Source organism: Nannobrachium achirus (genome assembly GCF_963921795.1).
Source record: "Nannobrachium achirus genome assembly, chromosome: 2".
Lineage (NCBI taxonomy): Eukaryota > Metazoa > Chordata > Actinopteri > Myctophiformes > Myctophidae > Nannobrachium > Nannobrachium achirus.
In genome coordinates this window covers 62216306-62238495 of record NC_137811.1, presented here as the reverse complement: position 1 = coordinate 62238495, position 22190 = coordinate 62216306, and the positions used below count along the sequence as shown (strand labels likewise).

At 43.6% G+C, this 22190-nt stretch overlaps 1 protein-coding gene across 1 annotated transcript; it reads right to left on the bottom strand.

The window, feature by feature from the left end:
• Positions 1-7232: 7232 nt before the first annotated feature.
• p3h3 (prolyl 3-hydroxylase 3) lies at positions 7233-21437 on the bottom strand (the record flags this gene model as incomplete). The annotated part of the gene is made up of 16 exons (XM_080743274.1): positions 7233-7400; positions 8270-8410; positions 9055-9130; positions 9658-9775; positions 9887-10037; positions 11680-11775; positions 12017-12144; positions 13427-13506; positions 13729-13781; positions 13882-13971; positions 14124-14266; positions 14981-15112; positions 16155-16350; positions 18875-19033; positions 19861-20045; positions 21140-21437. The coding sequence occupies 16 exons, from the start codon at positions 21435-21437 to the stop codon at positions 7233-7235; spliced, it is 2214 nt and encodes a 737-aa protein (XP_080599400.1).
• Between the last annotated feature and the right edge of the window lie 753 nt (positions 21438-22190).

Genomic DNA, 22190 nt, shown 5'->3' with positions numbered 1-22190 from the left:
TATGGGGGACATTTCTTGGCAACCCTACTCTTGATTTGCTGTGCAATAAAGTTGACATAATGCACATTTTAAAATAAAGCATGCATAATGTATCTTTGAATAGGAATGTTTATTAGAAAATGAATTTACAATGCTGTGATTCCTGCTTCTGTCTTATCAACGTGCTTTAAAGGTTGCCAGAACCTTCATTAAAAAAGAAAATACTAAGAAAAGACATAACTCTCTCCAGTAAGGAAGTAAAAAGAGGAGAGGTAGTTGCATCAGGAATCTTATAGGGGAAGAGGAGGGGTAAAGGAGCTTAGCCAATAATTAATCTACAATACACCAACCCTGGAGAACAGTCAGCAACCACTTAGTGACACATTTTGTGTAATTACTAATTATTATACACAATAAAGTGACAGTAAATGACACTGTTACACTTACATACCATGTAAAAGGGTCACTGAAGTGCTTCAACAAGGCATTGAAGAGTTCTGGTACGAACGAAAGCAGGCCTCTGGTTCCATCAAAAAACATGTGTTTAAATTCAAATTCAAATCCATTTCACGAGGGGCTTCCTTGTGCCTTCGTCTCCTCAGATGTGCTTGCATTTGAGTTTCCATTCATTGCTCATTGCATGAAGGAACAAGGGAAATGAACAAGGTAATTACTCCATGATACTGAGGCAGGTTGAACTGAATGTAATGAATTACATTCAGGTCATGCTATGAATTACATTCAGGTTAAGGAAAATAATTTGCATTAATGTGTAATGTGTAGCATGTTGAAAAGCAGATAGAAAATACTCTCATACAAGGTAGAGAGAGGCTCATTGCCGGGTTGGATCTTCTGTGCCATCAGGAGGGAGAGTTCCTGTTGTGAGCTAGCAACTGGGCGTGACAGCTATCACATCCACGGTGTCCACCTGTACTGCTGAAGGGCTCTTGAACAAGAGCCCAAATGTACTCAGGGGCAGCTCAGGCAACCCTGTGTTATGACCTCTCTGATGAAACTAAAAGACTAAGGGCCTACTCCACTTTTAGAGCAGAATTTCGGTTCGGTTCGGGGAGTCACAAAATCTCTGTGGCACCGAACAGCCGAATTAATGACGGTACCTGCCGCCCGAAACTCTGAACGACGTCATATTGTAGTTTTTTTAGTGTGTGTGTGTGTGTGTGTGTGTGTGTGTGTGTGTGTGTGTGTGTGTGTGTGTGTGTGTGTGTGTGGTGTGTGTGTGTGTGTGTACATGTCTCTGTCTGTCTTTCAAGGAGAGAAGATGAATTTGTGTTGTGAAGTTGAGAAGTTGTCTCTACGGTCAAGTTTCTGCATTGTGAGTTATTAGTTATTAGAGTTAAAATGTGCAAATATCACCAACTCATAATATTTTGCATTAGAAAATTGCTCACAACATGGTTGTAGGTTTAGGTTATCCCACACCTGCTACTGTTCTGTTAATCTCAAAAGTTGGGAGTCGTGTGGTTAAGTTACATTAGAAAAGAGCTTGCGTGTGTGCGTGCGTGCGTGCGTGCGTGCGTGTAAGTGTGGTGGTGGTGGGTGGATTGGAGTCGGGGGAGCTCTATCACCTAGATTCATGTTGTGGTGTTTTGGCGACGATTCTGGGTGTATAAATTAAGCTGTGTGGTTTGAAAGTGTTGACTTAAACTCACTGGCCCAGTTCACATAGAAAACGGTAAAAAAAATAGAGAGAGAGAGAAAGAGAGAGAGAGGGGGGGGGGGGGGAGGGAGAGAGAGGGAGGGAGAGACAAAGATAGGAAAGGAATACAAGCATGCCTGAGTGAGGCAAGGGATTAAAATCTATTAAGCTTTCTATCCTTATTTTTCTGGCTTCACGCTTTCATCTAAGTGCCCCTCACCAGAAAGCAACCTGGAAAATAGCAGAAAATAGTACAATTACAAGTACAATAGTAGAATAGAATGGTGTTCAGTATGGTGTCATTTAGTGGGGTAGGGTACAACAGAATAGGATAGGGTAGAACGTAGAATAAAGCAGACAAAATTAAGTCCCAGGATCATTAATAGGCACAAGAGACTAGACTGACTGATACCCTCGTAGCCCCATTTTAAACAAAGGGTGGGAGGCCGCAGGGGCCAGGGGGGGATTGGTGTTTGGATGACTGGATTAAATGGCAAATCTCACTTTCACCCATAAACAACTGCTGTGACCCTAAGTCCCTAACCCTTATGAAAAAAGAAAAAGTAAAGATGTTAACACTGTCACCGCGTCAAATAAAGGACACAGTGGTTTTTGGAGCGGTGAAAGCGCTCCCAATAGACAGGTATGTCCGTGGGTATGTGGGTGGGTGGCTGGGTGGCTGGCTGGCTGGCTGGCTGGCTGGCCGTGTCCGTAGCCTGGCAATACCTTGAGTGGCCACACACAACACACTAGTTAAAGGAGGGGCGCTGTTTTGTGCAGGCCAGGCACACTCACCACTCACTCACAGGCCCAGTTTACAGTTTAGGCATTTCACTCACTCACTCAAATAGGGTACAGCTGCTCAAATTCACCGCTCCACTTCAAACCAAGGTTTGATTTTTCCCCATATATCTCCCCTAAGCTCCTGGGCCTTACATCATTTATGCTCATCCACGCAGCAATCAGGAAAATATCCGTCCGTACTTTCGATTAAAACACTGTGATTATCGCACCGTATAATTGGAACAGTAGACAGTTAACAGGACTTAGGTGGCGAGCATGCTTAAGATGCATTATGCCGGCATAGCTCCCACTTAAGGGCAGATTAGCGCTGCCTTTTAAGGTATTGTGCGCTTTCAGAGTGTCGGGGAGGGAAAAGGCTAAAGCAGGGGTCACTATTAAAGACAGAGCGGGGCGACCCAGTTCTAGTGCACTGGGGCGGGGGATTAAGACACAGCGGGTAGCGAGAGGGTTAATATTAGGCAGTAAACTGGTACTTGACTCACCACCTAATGCATGGGATGGAGGAGAGGATAGATGGATGGATGCAGGGGGGTGGAGTGGGGCTGGACAGGGGCTGCTGCTCAGGCACGTGCACACATAGACATCAAAGGGGGCTTGAGCCCCTGCCCTTTTATCTGTCTGTAAAAAGTGCCCTCTCCAGACCATAAATGCAGTTTTTACTATGGTGAAAGAAATGCAAATGCAATCTTTCCATGCCATACCTGAAGGCAGCATTCAAGAGAATTGCCTTGTCCAAACTCTCCTGAACTTGAATGCAGCATCTATGTTAAAATAATTGCCCTCTCTAGAAATCCATGCCATTACGCCACATCTCCAGTGTTCACTTGATTATGCTTAGTTCAGAGTGGTATCAAGCACCGAAAATAGCCAACCTCTAAGCTCACAACGCGTCGCAGCGTGACGCGTTGTGAGCATGGAGGTCTGCAATTTTCGATATTTTCACCAAAAGGCCCTTTTAGAAATGTCAGCCCCTGCCTCTCTAACATTCTCATTCTCTGCACGTCCCTGCTGCTGCTGGTTTTAATGGGAGGGACAAGATGGGGGAGATGGGAGAGAGTGGCTCTGCTGGATGTGGCTGCTGATTAAATGATCTCTGTAGCTGGATTACTATTCCATATTCTAAATGGGAGATTTTTTAAGCTTCATAAACAAATGCACTCATTTTATGAGGGATTAACTGTAATCTCCCTATTTCTATCCTTTATCTCCCCCTCCCCTCCCCTCCCCACCTCACTACTCTATCTCTCCTCCTCTCCCTGTGTCTGGTTTTCTGATGGGTGCAGGTTGGGTTCTTGTGTGTTGTGGACTCACATGGCAGTCTCAAATATCGTTGGACAGAAACTTTGTATCACTCACCGTATTTCATAGTTTAATGTTTTTAATGCCCTAATTTATACTTTGTAGTATGACCTTGTCACACAAAAGTACCAAATCTAGCCAATATACAAGCTCACAAGACATCGCACGTTGTGACCTTATCGATTGACTATAGATTGGCTATTTTTCACTCTTTTATAAATGTTTGAAGATTTTGGAAAAAGCTTGTTTATAATGACATGCTCAAAATAGTGGTGCCTGGTTGAAACTAAAGTGGTTAAATCTGTCTGTGGGTTTTATAATAAATATTTAATTAATGCAATCAGAATCAGCTTTATTGTCACATCACAGAATTAGAGGTGTAAAGAAGTGGATTTTTTCATACAGGCTCATCCAAGACTGAGGGTTGATCCATGGACCACAACAGCTAGACTCAAGCCGGGGACTGATGACCCCTGGCTACAGTAAGTCACCTGTGCGAGGGTCAGACCAGAATAAAATGCTTGACGGAAAAGCAAGTGGTGCAATGCACAGGTCCAGTACCTGGTGAGACGCAACGGCAGGAGTAGCCCAGCCTCCAACAAGCCCCAGCCCAAGTCAGGCATTCAGAAGATCGCCAGGTTAAGTGACCAGCTGCTTACAAGGTAAGTAAGCAGATCGAGGAGGCCATTTGTCGGTATCAGCTGAGGTCTCTGAGCTTTGTGTCGAGCCTGGCCGGGCCGAATGCTCAGCTCTGTAGTCCACAAACACACGAATACTGCCCCTGAGTGTACTGTATGTTATTCCGCTTTTTGTCATCCAGGTGAGAGGGTGGTGTGAAGAACCATGGCAATTGCATCATTGGTGGACCTGTTTTGACGGTATGCAAAGTGCCATCGTGTCTAGCGAGGCAGGTAGCGAGGAGCGAGGATATAATCTCTCACCGGCCTCTCAAAGCATACTATAAGGGCGACAGGTTGCCACTTATTCAGGGATGTCAATTTGGATCCGCAAAAGCTCCCGCCAGCTAGGCTGTACATGCTTTGAGAATGTGGCCTGGGATCCCTAGAGGGCCCTCGGCCTTAGGGGTGTCCACTACTTGTTTGAAGGCTCAGCATACATCAATAAAGTCAATTATTTCACCACCGTGCTGCTTTAGTTTCTTTAGATTGGCTTTGTTAAAGTCCCCAACACAAATAAACAGAGCATCCGGGTGAGTGATTTCCTGTTCACTGATAGACCTGAAGATAGTTCCTTTAATGTCTGTCTGTATCAATCCATCTTTTCTATCTGCACTATAAAAAACTGTTTATTGTGTTATTATTACTGTTATTGTGTTATTATTACTGACTCAACGCAGTGTCTCCTCTTGCTTGTCTTGTGTACACCTATTTTAGTTAATCACATGCCTATTCTGGGGGAAATAGAAGCTCACAATGCGCCACAGCATGACACATTGTGAGCTTGTCAATTGCAATTTTCACCAGAGTAATTTGGTTGGCGTAGAGGGAAATACCAGCAGATCTAGTAGTATAGAGCCCTGGGTCAATGGAGTATAGGGTTTAAGTGGTTCATTATGAATTTAAAGAAGCATGTAATCTGTGCTAGCTTAAGCTTTGACCCGCTCTTGAAAAGTGTGGATAGACAGACAGCCAGACCCACAGACGTGGCTTTACTGTGTAGCCTATACTAGCTGTTGCAGCTGATAAACATTGTTCCAAATGTAGGTGTAAACATTTGACATACCGTACTATTTAAACAGATTCAGAGTGCTTTCAGTGAGTGTTTTTAATCTGCATGCAGCCAACCAACGGGCCTGTCCTAATCACTTAATGGATTCTCTCTCACTCCCACACCTAGCTGTAATACCTCTGTTCTCTCGCCGTACCTTTATCATACTTCTGTGTGTGTTAGCCACACCTCACTCAAGACACCCAATGTCAAGTCACTTTAGTTTATTTTATTCCATTCGTGTTCAGTAGCAGTGTTTTTTGCAGAATATACAGTAAGGCACATACAATAGAGCTAGGGATGCAAATGCACAAATGATTTCCACCAGAGAGGGAGACACTGTTACACATATTAATTCATACTCATACTGTAAACTGTATATACAAACGCACATGCTGTGTGTGTAACAGAAAGGGAGTGGGATGGCGGGTCGAGAAAGAGCGCAAATTGACATCCCTGGTGTATAGACAGAAGAGAAGTTCATGATGCATGTTCCTAAATCCCCTAGAACATGGGTCTTCAACAGGGGCTCCGGGACCTCTAGAGGGTTCTCAGAGTTACTACAGGAGGGCCACCTAATGTTTGTGTGAAAGGAACTTTTGTTTTCCTTCACATGAACCACTTGAGCATGCCTATTCTGGGGGAAATGTTTGCTGAAAATAGCAGATCTACAAGCGCAACAAAAGGAGCTTGTAGATCTGCAATTTCCCGCAACGAAGATCTGGTGTGGAGGGGGAAAAAAGAGCAGCCCAAGTACAGAGCCAAAGGTTTACTAAATATGGAGGCTTTAAGTGGTTAAAATACACATTATTAATAGAAAAGATAATGTGTAAACAAAAACAAAAAAGAAAACATTAATTTTAACACTGATGATAGTGCTGTCAAACAGGTCCATGAAGCTATCAATGCAGTCTATGAAAATGTTTAATCTCTGCTTCATCTCTCTCTCGGCTAAGGGGTGCTTGGCCTGAAAAACGACCCTTGCCCTAGAATGGCTTTTAGACGCCTGCCCTAGAATGGCTTTTAGACGCCTGCCCTAGAATGGCTTTTAGACGCCTGCCCTAGAATGGCTTTTAGACCCCTGCCCTAGAATGGCTTTTTCACACCTGTCACAGGTTTGCATGAATATTGAGTTTCGCTATGAAAAGTTACAACCAAGGAGTGGAGTGAAAGAAAGAAAAAATAGAACACCAAAACCTTTGTAATGAGGCTGCTGTTTGTATATACTGTATGTCTTTCTGTTTGCAATTACTCCTACTCTTTCATCACAAATCACAACACAAGGCCATGAAACTAAGCTCTAGCTCACTATCTGACAAATGATAAAATGTGTAGGTCGAGGTCAAGATAATTGATCAACAATTTGTTATACCGTACATAACGTCTGCATCATAGAAGGATTACACTGATTGCATTTGAAAGCTTGTTTCACTTCCCCACATTACGTTTCCCAGATGACCTATGATAATTAATGATGCTAATTTACATTGAAGTTTGGCATTTCCATGGCGGCTTAACAGTGCACACCTCTATGCTGCCCATGTTTTATCATTGTGATAGATCTGAAAGCCGAGAGAAGGCCAGCACAGAGAAGGAGAAAGACGCTGGACTGGAAGTCTACGATGTGTGAGCATGGAGGCAAGTATATTAAAAATTACATCATTGAGGTCCAGCCCACTCACATAAAAAATGTCCTTTTCATTGTGAGAAAATGTCAACCTTTTTGGTGCGATTCAGTCCATCAGTTCTGTCCTGCTCACGGTTCTTACAACTCATCCCTGGCCCCAGTAACACTCCCTCTGCTCCTGTCCTTTGGTGACCCTTGGCTCCGTCCACTCCTGCCACCACCGGCGCTACCCTTCCCTCCCTCCTCTTCCTGTCCCACCACGCTCTGCCCGCCTGCAGCCCACAGGGCCTCCGCTTCCTCTCGCTCCTAAAGTGACAGAAGGTAGTGGGGCGGGAGATTAAAATTGATTTCAAGTGGGCACTATGAAACGAGGAGACAGCATCCGAGAAAGTCAGATGAAAACCAAGAGAGTTTACGATGAAAAACTCAAGTTAAAGAGTTAGGAGAAAAGTTCAAGCTGGGTTTTTTCATGAGAGTAGATATTGACCATTTGAAATAAATGACCATTGTCAAACAGCACAAGTTATGGTAAGCCAAATTCTCCGCAGGATATCCCTTGGATTTGCAGGATAAAAATGGCATAAACATTATAAGCTAAATGATGTACATTTTATAAATACATTTGAATTCTATATTGTTTTTGTTCGACATGATATGACTAGGCTGGGCACTGTAATGTAAGTGACAGCATATGAAAACAACCATGAGCATTTGCATTTTGAACTCTTGAACTTCAGCTAGTCTCATTATGTAAACACTGGTGTATATATGCGGAAATGTCCACATATATGTATATGGTATATGCATGCTGATGACTTATTCATCACCTATATGCAAAATGCAAGCAATCCAATTGGTCAAAGACACAATCCAGCTGTGCAGTTAATTCCCACAAAATAAAGTTAAATATATTGATGGTTGCTATGCTAATTTGTAAACTAACTGGGAGATAGTTTGCAAGTACTTTTAGTGTCTTAGGTGAGACAAGACATGGGTTGGATTCAAACCCGGTCCTCGCACTCACAAGGAGCCTGTGGTCTGTTCACTAATTAGCTTAGCCACCAGGCGCCCTCCTTTACAGTTTTAAAGGCACATTTGTTATCAAAATGAACGGGTGAAGTCATAGATATTTGAAGAACACACTTCCCAGCTATTGCTGTATTATTATTCCTCACCATGTCTCTGTGAAGCTTGTCTTTGGTGAACCAAAGGGCGAGCGAACACCTCCGGCCTGCAGTCACTGCAGTAACACCATGGGGATTGACTGGACCAGAGGAGAAACCTACCAGACGACCACAGCTGGGCTTTACCCGGGCCTGGAGACAAGAGACAAGAACAGGGATCAAAGAGCTCACCAGGTTCAGCTGATATATTGTCCTCCAACTGTTCATAATGCTTTAATGTAAGACCTCAGAATGTAGCTGGCGGCACAGAGATATCAGCTAAAGTAGACTGAAACTCTGGAACCAATGCAGTGAAAACTTGGGACAAAGGAGAAGCTCTTGTATGCCTAAAAGCTTGATGTGCTCCTTAGAGAGCAAGGCGTTTAACCTCTCACCCCAGATAAACTGGTCAGTAGCCCCAGACTACAGCATTTTGCTTAGAAATATTGACATCAAAAGTCCAGTTTCAATGCCAATATGTTTGAAATAAAACAGCATAATGGCAAATACCGTAACATTGCTTTCTTGTCAAGTTATTTATGTAATTTGGTTTAGCAATTTACAGATGAGCAGATTCACAATGTTCTATCATTGTTGATGTTTTATCATTAACAATAACAGTAAAATACATGTTCCTGTTTTTTAGTTTTTCTACACGTACCCCTAGGCGTACAGTCGTACACATACCCCCATTTGAGAAACACTAGTATAAACAACTGTATGAATGTGAAGCAGGAAAAACAGCAACTTTTCTTGAGTGCATAAAGGTTCAAAACAATCAAAGTGAAGCCACTTACTGTTACAGTCTTTGCATCCCTGTCCGTGAAGAAGAGCTCTCCCCCTTCAAAGTTGTCATTTAGATACAGAATGGCACTGTGAAGAAATGGGTTTGAGATTAGTCATTCAATGAATGCGTGGCAAAATAATGTATGATGATCGTTATAGACTATGCCAGCTCAGCTGTGGGTGAAATTGAACACAATATGCTCCAAGTAGCTAATTAACCTAACATGAGTTTTGGAAGGCATCCAATCTTGTATCCCCCTTAATTTGCACATATTCAAATCATTATCTCATGTGGTTGAATAAAATAATTGCACTTTCAAAGAATTCCTTAAAGTAGTAGACTGAATCTTGTAATAAATCAAATCCTATTAGTTCCAAGACAAGTGAGTGTTATTGGTTTTCTCACAGTACAACATTTAATTTAATCTGCAACAATAAATTATTTGGTTCAAATATTTATTTGTTGGCATAATGGAACAGCGACAAGTTATGCAAACTATACATTTAGGACATCCATGGACAATAATGGATATTATTTTGTGTGGTAAAAGGCATAACAGTACTGCACTATAACTACAGTAGCGAGAATGGTGCAAACAATAGCAGTTAAGTACCTCAGGTCTCTGTGTATGAAGGCCGGTGGTTCCCTCCAGCACTGTCTGGTGTCTGGTTCTAGGAGACAGTTGTCAACGTGGACGGGATGAGACAGGTCCTGTCTGCCCTCCTGGTCCCCTGGGCACAATAGAAAATCAATGTATTGATTAGACACACAATGCAACTCCAGAACACACAAGGACAACATAAAAGGCAGATGGTTTGGGTTGCTGACCGTGTAGACGGTACCTGTGATAGCGGTGCGACAGACCAGATGCGTGAAGGTGATGAAGAGTCCAGAAGGGCTCCTGAAGTAGGAGTGAAGCACAGTTCTCGCTCTCTCACCCAGCTCATGTAACAACCTGGCATCAGACTGGTTCACCATGTCATCCTGAGCATACTGGGAGAACGAGACAAGAGGTACAGGTTCATCACGCCATCCCATTCAAACTGGGACACAGACACAGACACTTGTTCACAGGCCCTCAGATGGCGCAGGGGTAAAGTAACTGTCCACCGCTGTGGAAACTGTGTGTTAGTATCCTCCACGGTGCATCCAGTTTTGCTGAACGTCTGTACGAACACAATTGGCAGTGTTCAGGGGATTGAAGCTGGGCAGGGGGCGGATATATTTTTCACTGCGCTAGCTACTGCTGCTGCCTGTCAGTGGGGCGTGTTGAACAGGAGGAGTACGGTACATCCTCACTGGCAGTTGAGCCAGCAAGCGTACAACAGCAGTGGCAACACAGAAATGTGTGGGCAGGATTAATAGGCTAAATTGAGAGATGTGTAAAAAATAAGTGGCTTCTCTAAATTAGAGTAGAAAAGAATAAAACAAAAAAGTGAGGATTGGTTCATCATACTAATCTAGGCATACAGAAGGCGGCAGGCAAGGTTTTTTTTTTAACAAACAGGGGCTTTGATACAACGATACACACCACTTTAGAAATGATATGTTTGCTTTTACTGGACGATTGATGGAACAAGAGTAAGGTATTACTTAATCAATAGTGTGTATCTCATGTCCTTTATTGACTAATTGCTAATTTAATCAACTTAAGGTAAAAGGGATCTGTTTCACACACACAAACATTTTCTACAAATGCACGTGGCAGTTGTTAGCTATTATTTGTAATTTACCCATAATGGAGCACAGTGCTTGAGTTGCGCTGCTAGACGTGATATACTCTTTGCACTATAACACACATCCAACGCATGGCCTCTGTAATGAGGTGTTCCATTTAAGCTGTGAAATACACAATGTTCCTGCTCAGATTACAACCACTGCTGCTACAGTTGTTGTTGCTGCTTACCCTTACTGCATTTCATCTGCCCCCACCTCCAACACAGTATCCACCTGTAGACTCTGAACCCTATGAACCCTAGCGTCCATATTCTATGCATGTCATAATAGGACAACTTTGGGCAAGATGAACATCATTTGAGAATAGAAAATAGTAGATTATTTTCAGCTAAGAGATTTGGAGCAATATTTTTGCCTTAACCCTTATGATGCCTTATCCCTAAACTTCTTTGCCTTTTTTTGCTATTTTGAAAAATATTTTCAAAAACTTCAAATAGCCGATCTACATCAACACGTTGTGAGCTTGTAGATCAGCTATTTGGAATATTAAAAAATGTTTGTCAAAGTAGTAAAAGAATGGCAAAAGAGTTGAGGGATAAGGGGTAAAGCATAGACGAAAATAGGGCCCATGGTGTAGAGATAAGGGTGGGGGCATTTACAGGCAGTCAGCCCAGTCAACAAAGTATAAAGGGTTTTAGTGCTTAAGGTGTATGTTTGCAGGCAGTCACAACAAGATCAGAGAATAGTTGCCAAAATGAACTATTCTGAATACTTTTCAATATTTATGTTGTACAGCATTTATACATTTTGGTCATAGGTTCGATTGAGCTGAGCTAAGATTTATTTTAGACCTTTTGGAATTACAGTAATATTGAGGAGTACATTTTTGGTCCTCTCCCCCACTAATGTACAGTATGAACCCAACAATTAATTAAAAGAAAATTAATCTCTCAGCCACCTTTAAAGCTTTGAGGACAGTCAGACCCTCAAACTTCTCATGGGGGGTGTGTGGGGACCGTCGCCCTCGGTAACCATCTCCAGCTGATGCTGCAGCCTATCAGACACAAGAGGAAACCGAATGAAGAAATTAATGTAGGCTGAGGTGGGTGACGCATGTCTACTATGACATACACATGCTTGCATGCATGCATGCATACGCAGACGCACAACCGCACATTATATTTATTTCAAATTATCCTGGCTAGTTGTTCGATCAATTAATTAAATGCAATTGACAAAACAAGCATTATATTATACAGTAGTTATAGTTTAATATAATTATATCTAAATCGTACTGTTGCTAACTGCAGTATTGCGTCACATTCCTCCTGCGTCATCACTCCGTCCAGTACAACGCGATTGGTCCCGTTCATGGTGTCATCGTCCATGGTGATGGTCACGCCCACCTGAGGGATCGGACCCCCTGGAGAGAGGACAAACAAAGAGAAAGTGAGAAAGAAAACAGGGTACAGTTCAGTGGTATTTAATCATTTAAGAGTCCTGCTCAATCAGATGTGAATAGGGACTAACTATTCTGACCCTCAGCAGTTTGCGTACGAGGAGAACACTGGGATAGAGGATCATGATGCTACCATCTACCTGCTAAATAGAGCCTATACCTATCTGCTCCCAGTGGGCAACACCGTACAGATTATGTTCTTTAACTTTTCTTTAACTTACCATGGCTTAATTGGTGGCCTGGAGACCACAATACACTGGCAGAGCAAAAAGAGCCCCCATCCCCAGATATATCCATGGGGGGTCAATGGAGTTCATAATGATATTAATAATATCTCATATTTATACATATACATACATACATACATATTTGAGTACTCGCTTTTATGGCTGGAGGTCATGGATATGGACACCTAGCCTGACTTCAAGCGTCAGACTTTTCACACACTACGTTTCACTTCGTTATCCCACCAACAGGGGGTGGTAATGTGCAGACTGATTTATCAGGCTAATGGACACCTACACACGTTAATCAGTGTAAACCTGAACAACAAGTTGAACTGGACAGATTAAAACCCTCTACGGGTACTTAGGTTAGTTTGCCAACAAACCTACTAGGGAGCACTCTGCTGTGTTCACTTGGACCGCGCGGAGGTGCCGAAAGTCGGTGGGAAAAAGATTTACTATTCTGTTCTGTCCCCCTGGTTTCAAACTTATAACGGCGCTGAGTCGGCTCAAGGTCACCTGAGACGTCGCGCCTCTGTCGTCATCACCAAAAACAAGCGTTCCTTTCCCGTGCATCTCCTACAGATACAACAATAGCCCCCCGCGCCCCCACCGCTGTGCTGTGGTTCGTTGGCAAAAACGACCACGCGGAAGGGCCTGTGCAACAGGATGTGGCAGATTCTAGTCTGTTGTGACCAGTGTCCTCTTCTCTGCAGTTGCCTGCTGGGTGGCGGGGGGTTACATCAACAGACCGAACAAGCTTGTAAAGGTGTTAGGCTCTGTCGCTGGTGCTGACAGGATTATGTGGAGGCAGTGGCAGGGTGAGCACAAGGAAGACACAAATCTAGCTATAATGGCAAACCCCTCACCCCCTCAAGAAGTTAATAGTAGTACTGACGGATGAAAAGAGGACAACATAATTGAAGCCGGAGAAATAACAGTTAGTTCTACCTTCTTGCAGTGACTCCATCAATGATTGGGAAGGAGATTGAAAACGACAAGGCTGACAGGAGGTGTCTTACCTGCATAGAACCCACTGTCATCCATCTCCACCTCCTTCTCTACTGCATTCAACTTCTCGTTCATTTTCTCTTTCTCTGCTCTGAAGGACAATACAGAGGGAAAAGGATATTAATTTTCCAGCAAGAGTCAGGGCTCATTTATACTTAATTTCAAGAACGTGTCACTCATCGAATAAAACTGATTTTCAATCAGTTATTAAAAGAATATAAATTAGGTGTTGCTTTGTTTCCATAATTCCATTTCTGCTTTAAGCCTTGCTTAGAATAAAGATTAAAACTAAAGACTGTCCTATGTGACTCACCGCCAGGCTTCTCGCAGGGACTCAGGCACTACATCCTCTGGAGTCCAAAGATCCTACATGGATACATACAATAAAATTATACAAAAACAATATGCCTGTGAATTGTAACTGATTTCAAATGTTGGGTCCTGACCCAGTGGAAAGTATACTGACTGGGTCAATGAAGCTGAAGTCAAGATTCTCCATGCCAAAATAGAGTAGCTCTTTCTCCTGCAAAGAGCGACTCATGTATGTGACAATCTCCTGTATGACAGACAGAGAAACACACAAATGTCAAACACAAGAGGTTCACTTGCACTTCTATTGCCTCCAGCTTTACACATGTCATTCATCAACATATATACTGTATATTCCCTAACAGTCAGTCTTTCTCAGCTTTGTATGATAAGTGTTACCTGAGCAGGCTGTGCGCCCTGTGACTCAGCGTCCCCCCCTAGTGTGTCATAGTAGAGCTGCAGGTTGTCCAGGTTGTCTGCATCTTTGGGGTAGAACAGGAGGAGGGAGCGGAGTGTCTGCACAGCCCCGCTAACATCACCAGCTGTGTGGAGAGAACCAGACAAGCTCAATATGGAGGACAAAGTCTGGTTCACAAAGGAATGCTTTCATTAAGGAGATCAAATATAGTGGCAGATCAGGGGTCATCGCCATGTTGGCTTGTGGTGGAAATTTTTCTCAAATTAAAAAAGATCCAAAGGACATACAAAATGAGAAGACAATAATATACCAGAAATCACATAAAGAGAGCCCTGAATGACCATAACAGGTCTGTAACTCTGTGTACAAATGGAACCAAATGGACCCTTATGGGTCCATTTGGTTCCATTTGTACACTCTCAGAGTTATGGGGTCCTTGCAAACAAAACATTTGAGAACCGCTACTACTAGTTGGACACATAATATGCCATAGTGTCGTAGTAAATCAGTGTCATACACATTCTTGAGAAAACTTGGACATACAGTAATCGGGTCTTATGCTCAAAATAAGAACATTATAATGGTGTGTAAAAAAGAAAATCTAGAATGTGCCACAGACAAGGACAAGTCTGGCCACGGACACATTTGTCAGTGTACGGACAAATTGATGCCCCGTGGCAGATATGAGGAAGACACCAAAGTATTGTGGTGTAAAGACCAAATACTGTATATTACAATGCAGACAAACTAGACTAAAACTAGCTAGACTGAACAAGGCATTGTGTGATTACTACACTAATTGCATGGCTATGGACATGACATTATTTTGAACTCTGACCTTTGAACTGGGCGATATGCAAATGCTCCAGCTGCGTGGGCAGGAAGTCCTCCTGAGCCGAAATTCTTCCGGGTCGCGTGGCGACCTGGATCACACAGGACTGCTGACAGGAGAGCAGGGAGAGGGACAGAGCTGGTGGGAAGAGATACAGGTAGATCAAACATGTGAATGAAGCAGAAATAACTGTAACTGATGTAACTGAGGAGTAACTTTACTGTTAATTGACACAGGCAGACAAACAGACACACACAAAGATCTTTATATACTGTATGGGCATTGGGCGTAAAAATGTGTTATTGTTCCGACACAAATTACTCCGATGTTGCGTTCGTCGGACTCTCTCCATTACTAACCCTATCTCTAACCCTAAACCTAACTAACCCTAACCACACGCGTAGCCAGTAGTTGGAGTAATGAGACGTCGGACTGACGTGTGCCCCCCCACAGACAGATGGGTACAGCGCGTATTCAGACAGCGTGTACAACAGGTATTGCATAACTGTGTGGTGAATGCATTCCCAACTTGCATTGTTCCCGAATTGCATCATTCTGGAGTAGGCCTGTGGTACTGGTCTAGTTATTAAAATAATGAAGTTGAATATTTTAACATATGTGGGAAAGAAATGCATGGAGCTACATCCTCTGCCTACTGGCAGAGTGGCAGTGTACACAGGAAACTGGGCACTGATTGGTCCAGTGGTTTGTGAGATAGCTTTGAGAAACAGATATAGACCCACACAGAGCAAGCTTCTAGTCTACACTCTACAATATATGTACAGTATAGGGATGGGACCATATGAAAATGTCATATCACGATTATTGTGACCAAAGACATCGCGATTTGCGATATTATCGCGATAATCAAAATACCCCCAACATCCATTATCCTGGGGCAGAACATTTGCCGAAAAATAGCAGATCTACAAGCTTGTAGATCGGCAATTTTTTGGCAAAGAGATTTGGTAGAGTGAAAAAAAGACTGTATTAAGTACCTATATCATAAGTAGGTTTTACCAATAGAGGGTAAAACAAATCTCCGCGATACGATTATCGTGTCTTTTAATACGATAAACGATAATATTGCTTATCGTCCCATCTCTAGCACAGTATAGATAGCTAGTAGCCTATACAGAGCCATGCCGTAAAATGACTTGGGCCTGTTGGTGTGTTGTACCTGCAGCCTTCTCATACACACTGCCGTCCCCGGCGTCCACTCCTCTGTCCTCAGGCAGGCGCTGGGACGCCATCTCACACTGCACCCTGCACTCTGCTGTCTGCCTCAGGGTCTCATTCACACACTGCTTCCATGCCTCCGCTGCCTGGGCCCAGGCAGAAGACGCCTCAAACTGGAGGGCAGAATCGTACAGAGTCTGGGGATGGTGTATGGAGGGAGGGAGGGGAGGAAGAAGAGATATGTTCAGAAAAGTAGGTCAGTAAGTAATCTTTATTTAAAAGGCACCTTTCAAACTCAAAGTATTCTCTGTTTTCAAAGAAGAAACTAAGAAAGATAACCGAAGAACAGAGAAGAAGCATTAAGATTAAGACTCGGAAGCTATACTTTCCTACATTTCTTCTGTAAACAATAATTCTGTAAGTAATAAAGATAGAAATTAAAGGTTGTTCATGTCTTCGTTGCATCTCCATGCATTGTAAATGTGAGCTACAGTACAGGTAGCGTTGTGGTGAACATATCAAATATTACAACTAATATAATTGACCCTTTAATATTTGTACTAAATATTCCAATTAATTAATTATCTTTGTTGCATGTTAATAGGACTGATCGTGGATAGCTACTGGGACGTAAGTCGGGACTTGATCAACCCCGGCTGGGTCACCCGGCTGGGTCTCCTGGGCGAGGGTGTATGATGTTGCGAGACCCGAAACACCCGTCGACCCCAGGCTACATCACTGATGATACGTCCCAGCTGCATCCTTGTGATGTTTTTTACACTATTAGTTCTATTTATAGTGGCTCATAGGAATAGACTATGTGACAACCAGGAATAGTTTGGTGACCACCGGAGACTCGGTTGACGGCCGGAATTTAGACGGCACCCGGGAGCAGGTTGGGTTAGCGCCCCAGCCTGTGTCTTCCGTGAGGAAGAAGCCCAACAAATCCACGGTGAGGCCTTTAGGAGGGCCATTCAACTGCAGCAGCTGAATGGAATGTTTGGATTGGGGTCTGGTGCAACGCACAGGTTCTGAACCTGGTGAGAGCAGGAGAGGACCTGGTAAGACGTAGGAGGAGCCCGGCCAGGAGTCAACCCATAGAGCCTAGTTCTTCCACGCGCCAGAATGGCTCCCCAATCCTGGCAGAGTAGTTCCGGTGCTGCACATTGAGTGACCCTGTCTTTCCCTAATAGGACTGATCGTGGATAGCTACTGGGACGTAAGTCGGGACTTGATCAACCCCGGCTGGGTCACCTGGGCGAGGGTGTATGATGTTGCGAGACCCGAAACACCCGTCGACCCCAGGCTACATCACTGATGATACGTCCCAGCTGCATCCTTGTGATGTTTTTTACACTATTAGTTCTATTTATAGTGGCTCATAGGAATAGACTATGTGACAACCAGGAATAGTTTGGTGACCACCGGAGACTCGGTTGACGGCCGGAATTTAGACGGCACCCGGGAGCAGGTTGGGTTAGCGCCCCAGCCTGTGTCTTCCGTGAGGAAGAAGCCCAACAAATCCACGGTGAGGCCTTTAGGAGGGCCATTCAACTGCAGCAGCTGAATGGAATGTTTGGATTGGGGTCTGGTGCAACGCACAGGTTCTGAACCTGGTGAGAGCAGGAGAGGACCTGGTAAGACGTAGGAGGAGCCCGGCCAGGAGTCAACCCATAGAGCCTAGTTCTTCCACGCGCCAGAATGGCTCCCCAATCCTGGCAGAGTAGTTCCGGTGCTGCACATTGAGTGACCCTGTCTTTCCCTAATAGGACTGATCGTGGATAGCTACTGGGACGTAAGTCGGGACTTGATCAACCCCGGCTGGGTCACCTGGGCGAGGGTGTATGATGTTGCGAGACCCGAAACACCCGTCGACCCCAGGCTACATCACTGATGATACGTCCCAGCTGCATCCTTGTGATGTTTTTTACACTAAGTACATTTAAGCTACATCTGAACACACACCGGAAGCACACGGAAGTCACAGTATTGACTAGCGTGGAGTGCCGCGCGGTAACACCAACTGGCTCCGATACGCCAGTGTGGGTTACTACATTGAAAATAATGGGGGAGTATGTTTTGACGCGCCGCCTCCGCGTCCAGTGTGTGTTTCCCTTTAGTCTCTGAGCTGTATCATTTTCTAATTGATGGTCTAGCAGCGCAAGACCAGAGTTCATGCACTGTGGGTGTGTAAGTACAGTAAATCCCATGGGTTTGTACTGTGTGCCTGAATGAGAAATCAAAGACGAGGCGAGGTATTTGCTCCCTCAGGCCATGGGTAGCTCTCCCCAGCCATTTACCTGGGTGAAAGTAAGTCTAAGTGGATACACAGACAACATATCTGAGAGAAGTGGATATCATATCTACAGACACTGGGCTTTTTTTCTTCTTTTTTTTCCCCTGAGCTGCGATTCCATTGTTTTAAATCAACATTGTCAAAGGATTACTGATTGGGCCATGGTTGTCAATTGATCTATAGCTAAGAACATATGAAACCTCCACACTGTTTCAAATGATCCTGTTTCCATTACTTCATATAATTTCATAGTGTGTGTGTGTGTGTGTGTGTGTGTGTGTGTGTGTGTGTGTGTGTGTGTGTGTGTGTGTGTGTGTGTGGGAGGGGGAGGGGGGGGACTTTTGTCAATACTTTATCATGGCATGAACAAACTACAAAAAGGAGTAGACTTCCAAATCACTGTGGACCATTCCTGTCCTCCTCACCCAGTGTTTCTCTGCCTCCATCTCTCGGTCCAGGAAGTCTTCCTCCTTCACTCCGTCCATCCGTCTGTACTTCTCAATGTTGTTCCTCATCTCCATGTGGTTGGGGTTGGCCACAAAGTATGTGTGAGCTGCCGACGCAGCCTTCTGCAACTTTTGCAACTGCAGAGAAGTTGAGTGCACTGATAATGGCCACAGTCTGAAACGTCTATCCTTTTGTCAACCTTTCATACAAACAAATCTATGGTGTCCTCTGGAGCTCCTCTGAAGCTCTGTATAAGAGTGCCTGCTTGAAACTGAGTCTCTTGGCTGCTCAGAAGACTTCAATTCCTTCAATTCTTCGAACAGTTTTAACATTTTCAGGGGAAACGTAGGAAGGAAGGAAGGAAGGAACAGAGGAAGAAAGGAAGAAATGGAAGGACATAATGGCGGAAGGAGGAAGGGAGGATGGAAGGAAGGCTGAATGAAAACATAATTTGGAATGAAGAGAGAAAATATAATTTATCCTGATAAAGTGTAGAAAGAGATGTGTTTTGCGAACTTGTGATATAATGTAGTTGTGGTATAACATTTACGACACTCTGTAGTACCTGTAAATTAAATGTGATTGATACCACTAAAAACCTTTGACAGCATAGATCTTTGGCCATCTATAAAGAATTCAATATTATTACATCAATTCAGTGAGTAGACTATACATAGTATTTCTGACGAATCAGTTATTTATTGTTAGTATAGGTTAGACTTACTGTACACTGCTGGTCCTAAGTACGATTATCGTTTTTATGTGTAAGCATGTCAATGACAAATAAATGAATTAACCTTGACTTGTCAGGATTCAGTGGCTTTTGTTGCCATATTATTTACCAAATGTTGTATCTTGAGTTGCAGTGTGCGGCTCCAGATAAACACACCTAAGACAGAATACTCTTAGATATGTAATTACTCCAGTCCCCACATAAACAGCCCTTAAGGGAGGATAAACTTACTTTGTAGTATATGACTTGTAGGTAGTTGTAGGGGTTGCGGCTAATGAATTCATACTCGATGTCCAGAGAGACAGGGAGCTGTCCCGTTGGGCTGACAGACCGTCCAACACAGAACCTCACACACTCTGCCCTCTGCTGCACCCAGTCCAGAGCCCACAGGTCCCTTAAACTCCCCTTCTCAGTGTCTGATGGAACCATGCATGAGGAGGGGAACAATTTGATTGATTGATTGATTGAAGAATTTATTAGAAGTTTGCAATAGAAAAAAAGTACAGTTTCATGACAGTACAAATCACTGGTACAAGGTCAGCTAAAAGGAGATCCTAGAAAGCCGAGGCTTATTTCCACAGGAACCACACTTTAAGTATCTCATATAACATTGAAAGACAGACGGATAGAACATAGTACTTTATCTAGGATAATATCAGTTTCAAAAGCATAACATCAAATACAAAGGCAGAAAAAAGGAAAAAAAGGGGGGAGGGGGGGAGCATGGGGGCTTAATCTATTTACAAGTCACGGGTAGCAGCTGTCTGAAGGTGACTTTTCATACCAATTTTGAAGGAGGCTAGGGATTTGCTCTCCTTTAGGGCTTGAGGAAGGGGTTCCACATGTTGATGGTGTAGCAGGAGAACGAGTTAGAGCCTTGTTTAGTGTTAAATCTACGTTGATGATGATTAGTGGAGCTGCCTCTGGTGTTGTGATCGTGAACATCCTTGACCTTTAGAAGTAGTTTGTCAGGTACATGGGAATCTTGGAGGTGTAGTGTATCTTGTACACCAGGCCCATTGCAAGATGCTGTACTCTGTCAGCTACTTTGAGCCATCCCACGCTTTCGTATTGTTAGAAAGTTCAAGCAATGGCTGGGATCATCAATCAATATTACCAACAACCAATTAGTCTTATGGAATGCATTATAGTTTTAAACTTTAAACAAATGTCTTCTGTCACATTTTGCTTTAGAAACGGTATGTTAAAGAAAAGCAGCAAAAGCTATGTATAGATCATCAATGGTCTGGACAATGCCTGACTGTCTACTCTACTAGATCAACATCCACTGCTGGGATGTAGTAGCCATGGCCTAACTATGCAATAAACTGATGTAAGTGAGTCACGCACTCCCACACGCACCGCACGTACGTATGCACACGCACGCACGCATGCGCGCGCGCACACACACACACACACACACACACACACACACACACACACGCACGCACGCACACACACACACACACACACACGACACAAGACTCGTACCTACCTACCTCGTACCTACCTAGTTTAGTAAGTTTGTCCTGTCCGGCATTGATACATTCGCTATGGCATTGCCTTCGGACCCGAGCCAGTGCGTCTTTGGTTGCGATAGACTTCTCCAGCAACTCCGCTGCCTTCTCCCACTCCTCAGAAAAGTATGCCCGCACTCCGGAGTAATATAAATGATCATACTGTTGCAAGAGTCCCGAGGCAGATGCCGCGCCACTGCCGGCTGCAGGCAAGGTCAACTCGCATATTAGTAAAAATATAAAGTTGTTCAGCGCCACGTACACAGTGACATGGTTTGAGTGCAGCGCCATGGTCCAAACACTCCAGAGGAGGAGGAGGGACTACTGGAGCTATCCAGAAGGTTTGGGGAAATACATCATCCAGACAAGATATCTAATGCCAGAGTCAGACACAGCCACTAGTGCCACACCCTATTCATCATTCAGATTGAAAACTTTGATTCCGCTAGTCAGAGGCCAGGGCAGAACATTTTTTAAATGATGTTTCCATACTAGCCTAATAAAAAGTGCCTTTTCATTGTGTGGCTGGTAAATCACTCACTGCTGTACATACATGGAAGTGCAATACTTGCATATAGCCACCAGAGGCCACCGCTCTTTGAGTTCATCAGGCATTACTGTAATACTTCAAGATTCTACTACAGTTGCATAAACAGTGTAAGTATCATGTGAGAGTACAAACTTACAGCTGATAGCCGTTGCTTTATAACTTACAATTTACAGCTTTAACAGCGATTTCACTAAAGGTGATCTGTCGAATACGGTGACTCCTCCTGAATCCTATCCTATCGTTTAAATAAATCTCAGGAAAATTGACGTAATTTGTACGTGTGTGTGTGTGTGTGTGTGTGTGTGTGTGTGTGTGTGTGTGTGTGTGTGTGTGTGTGTGTGTGTGTGTGTGTGTGTGTGAGAGAGAGACGGTGTGCTTTGCAACAGTTTATGTTGAAATAAACCATTTATGCTGATTATAATATACAGGCGTTTTATTTTGAGGGGATTTGCTGAATGTTCTTTTAGAAAATTAAATAAATGCATACAACTAAT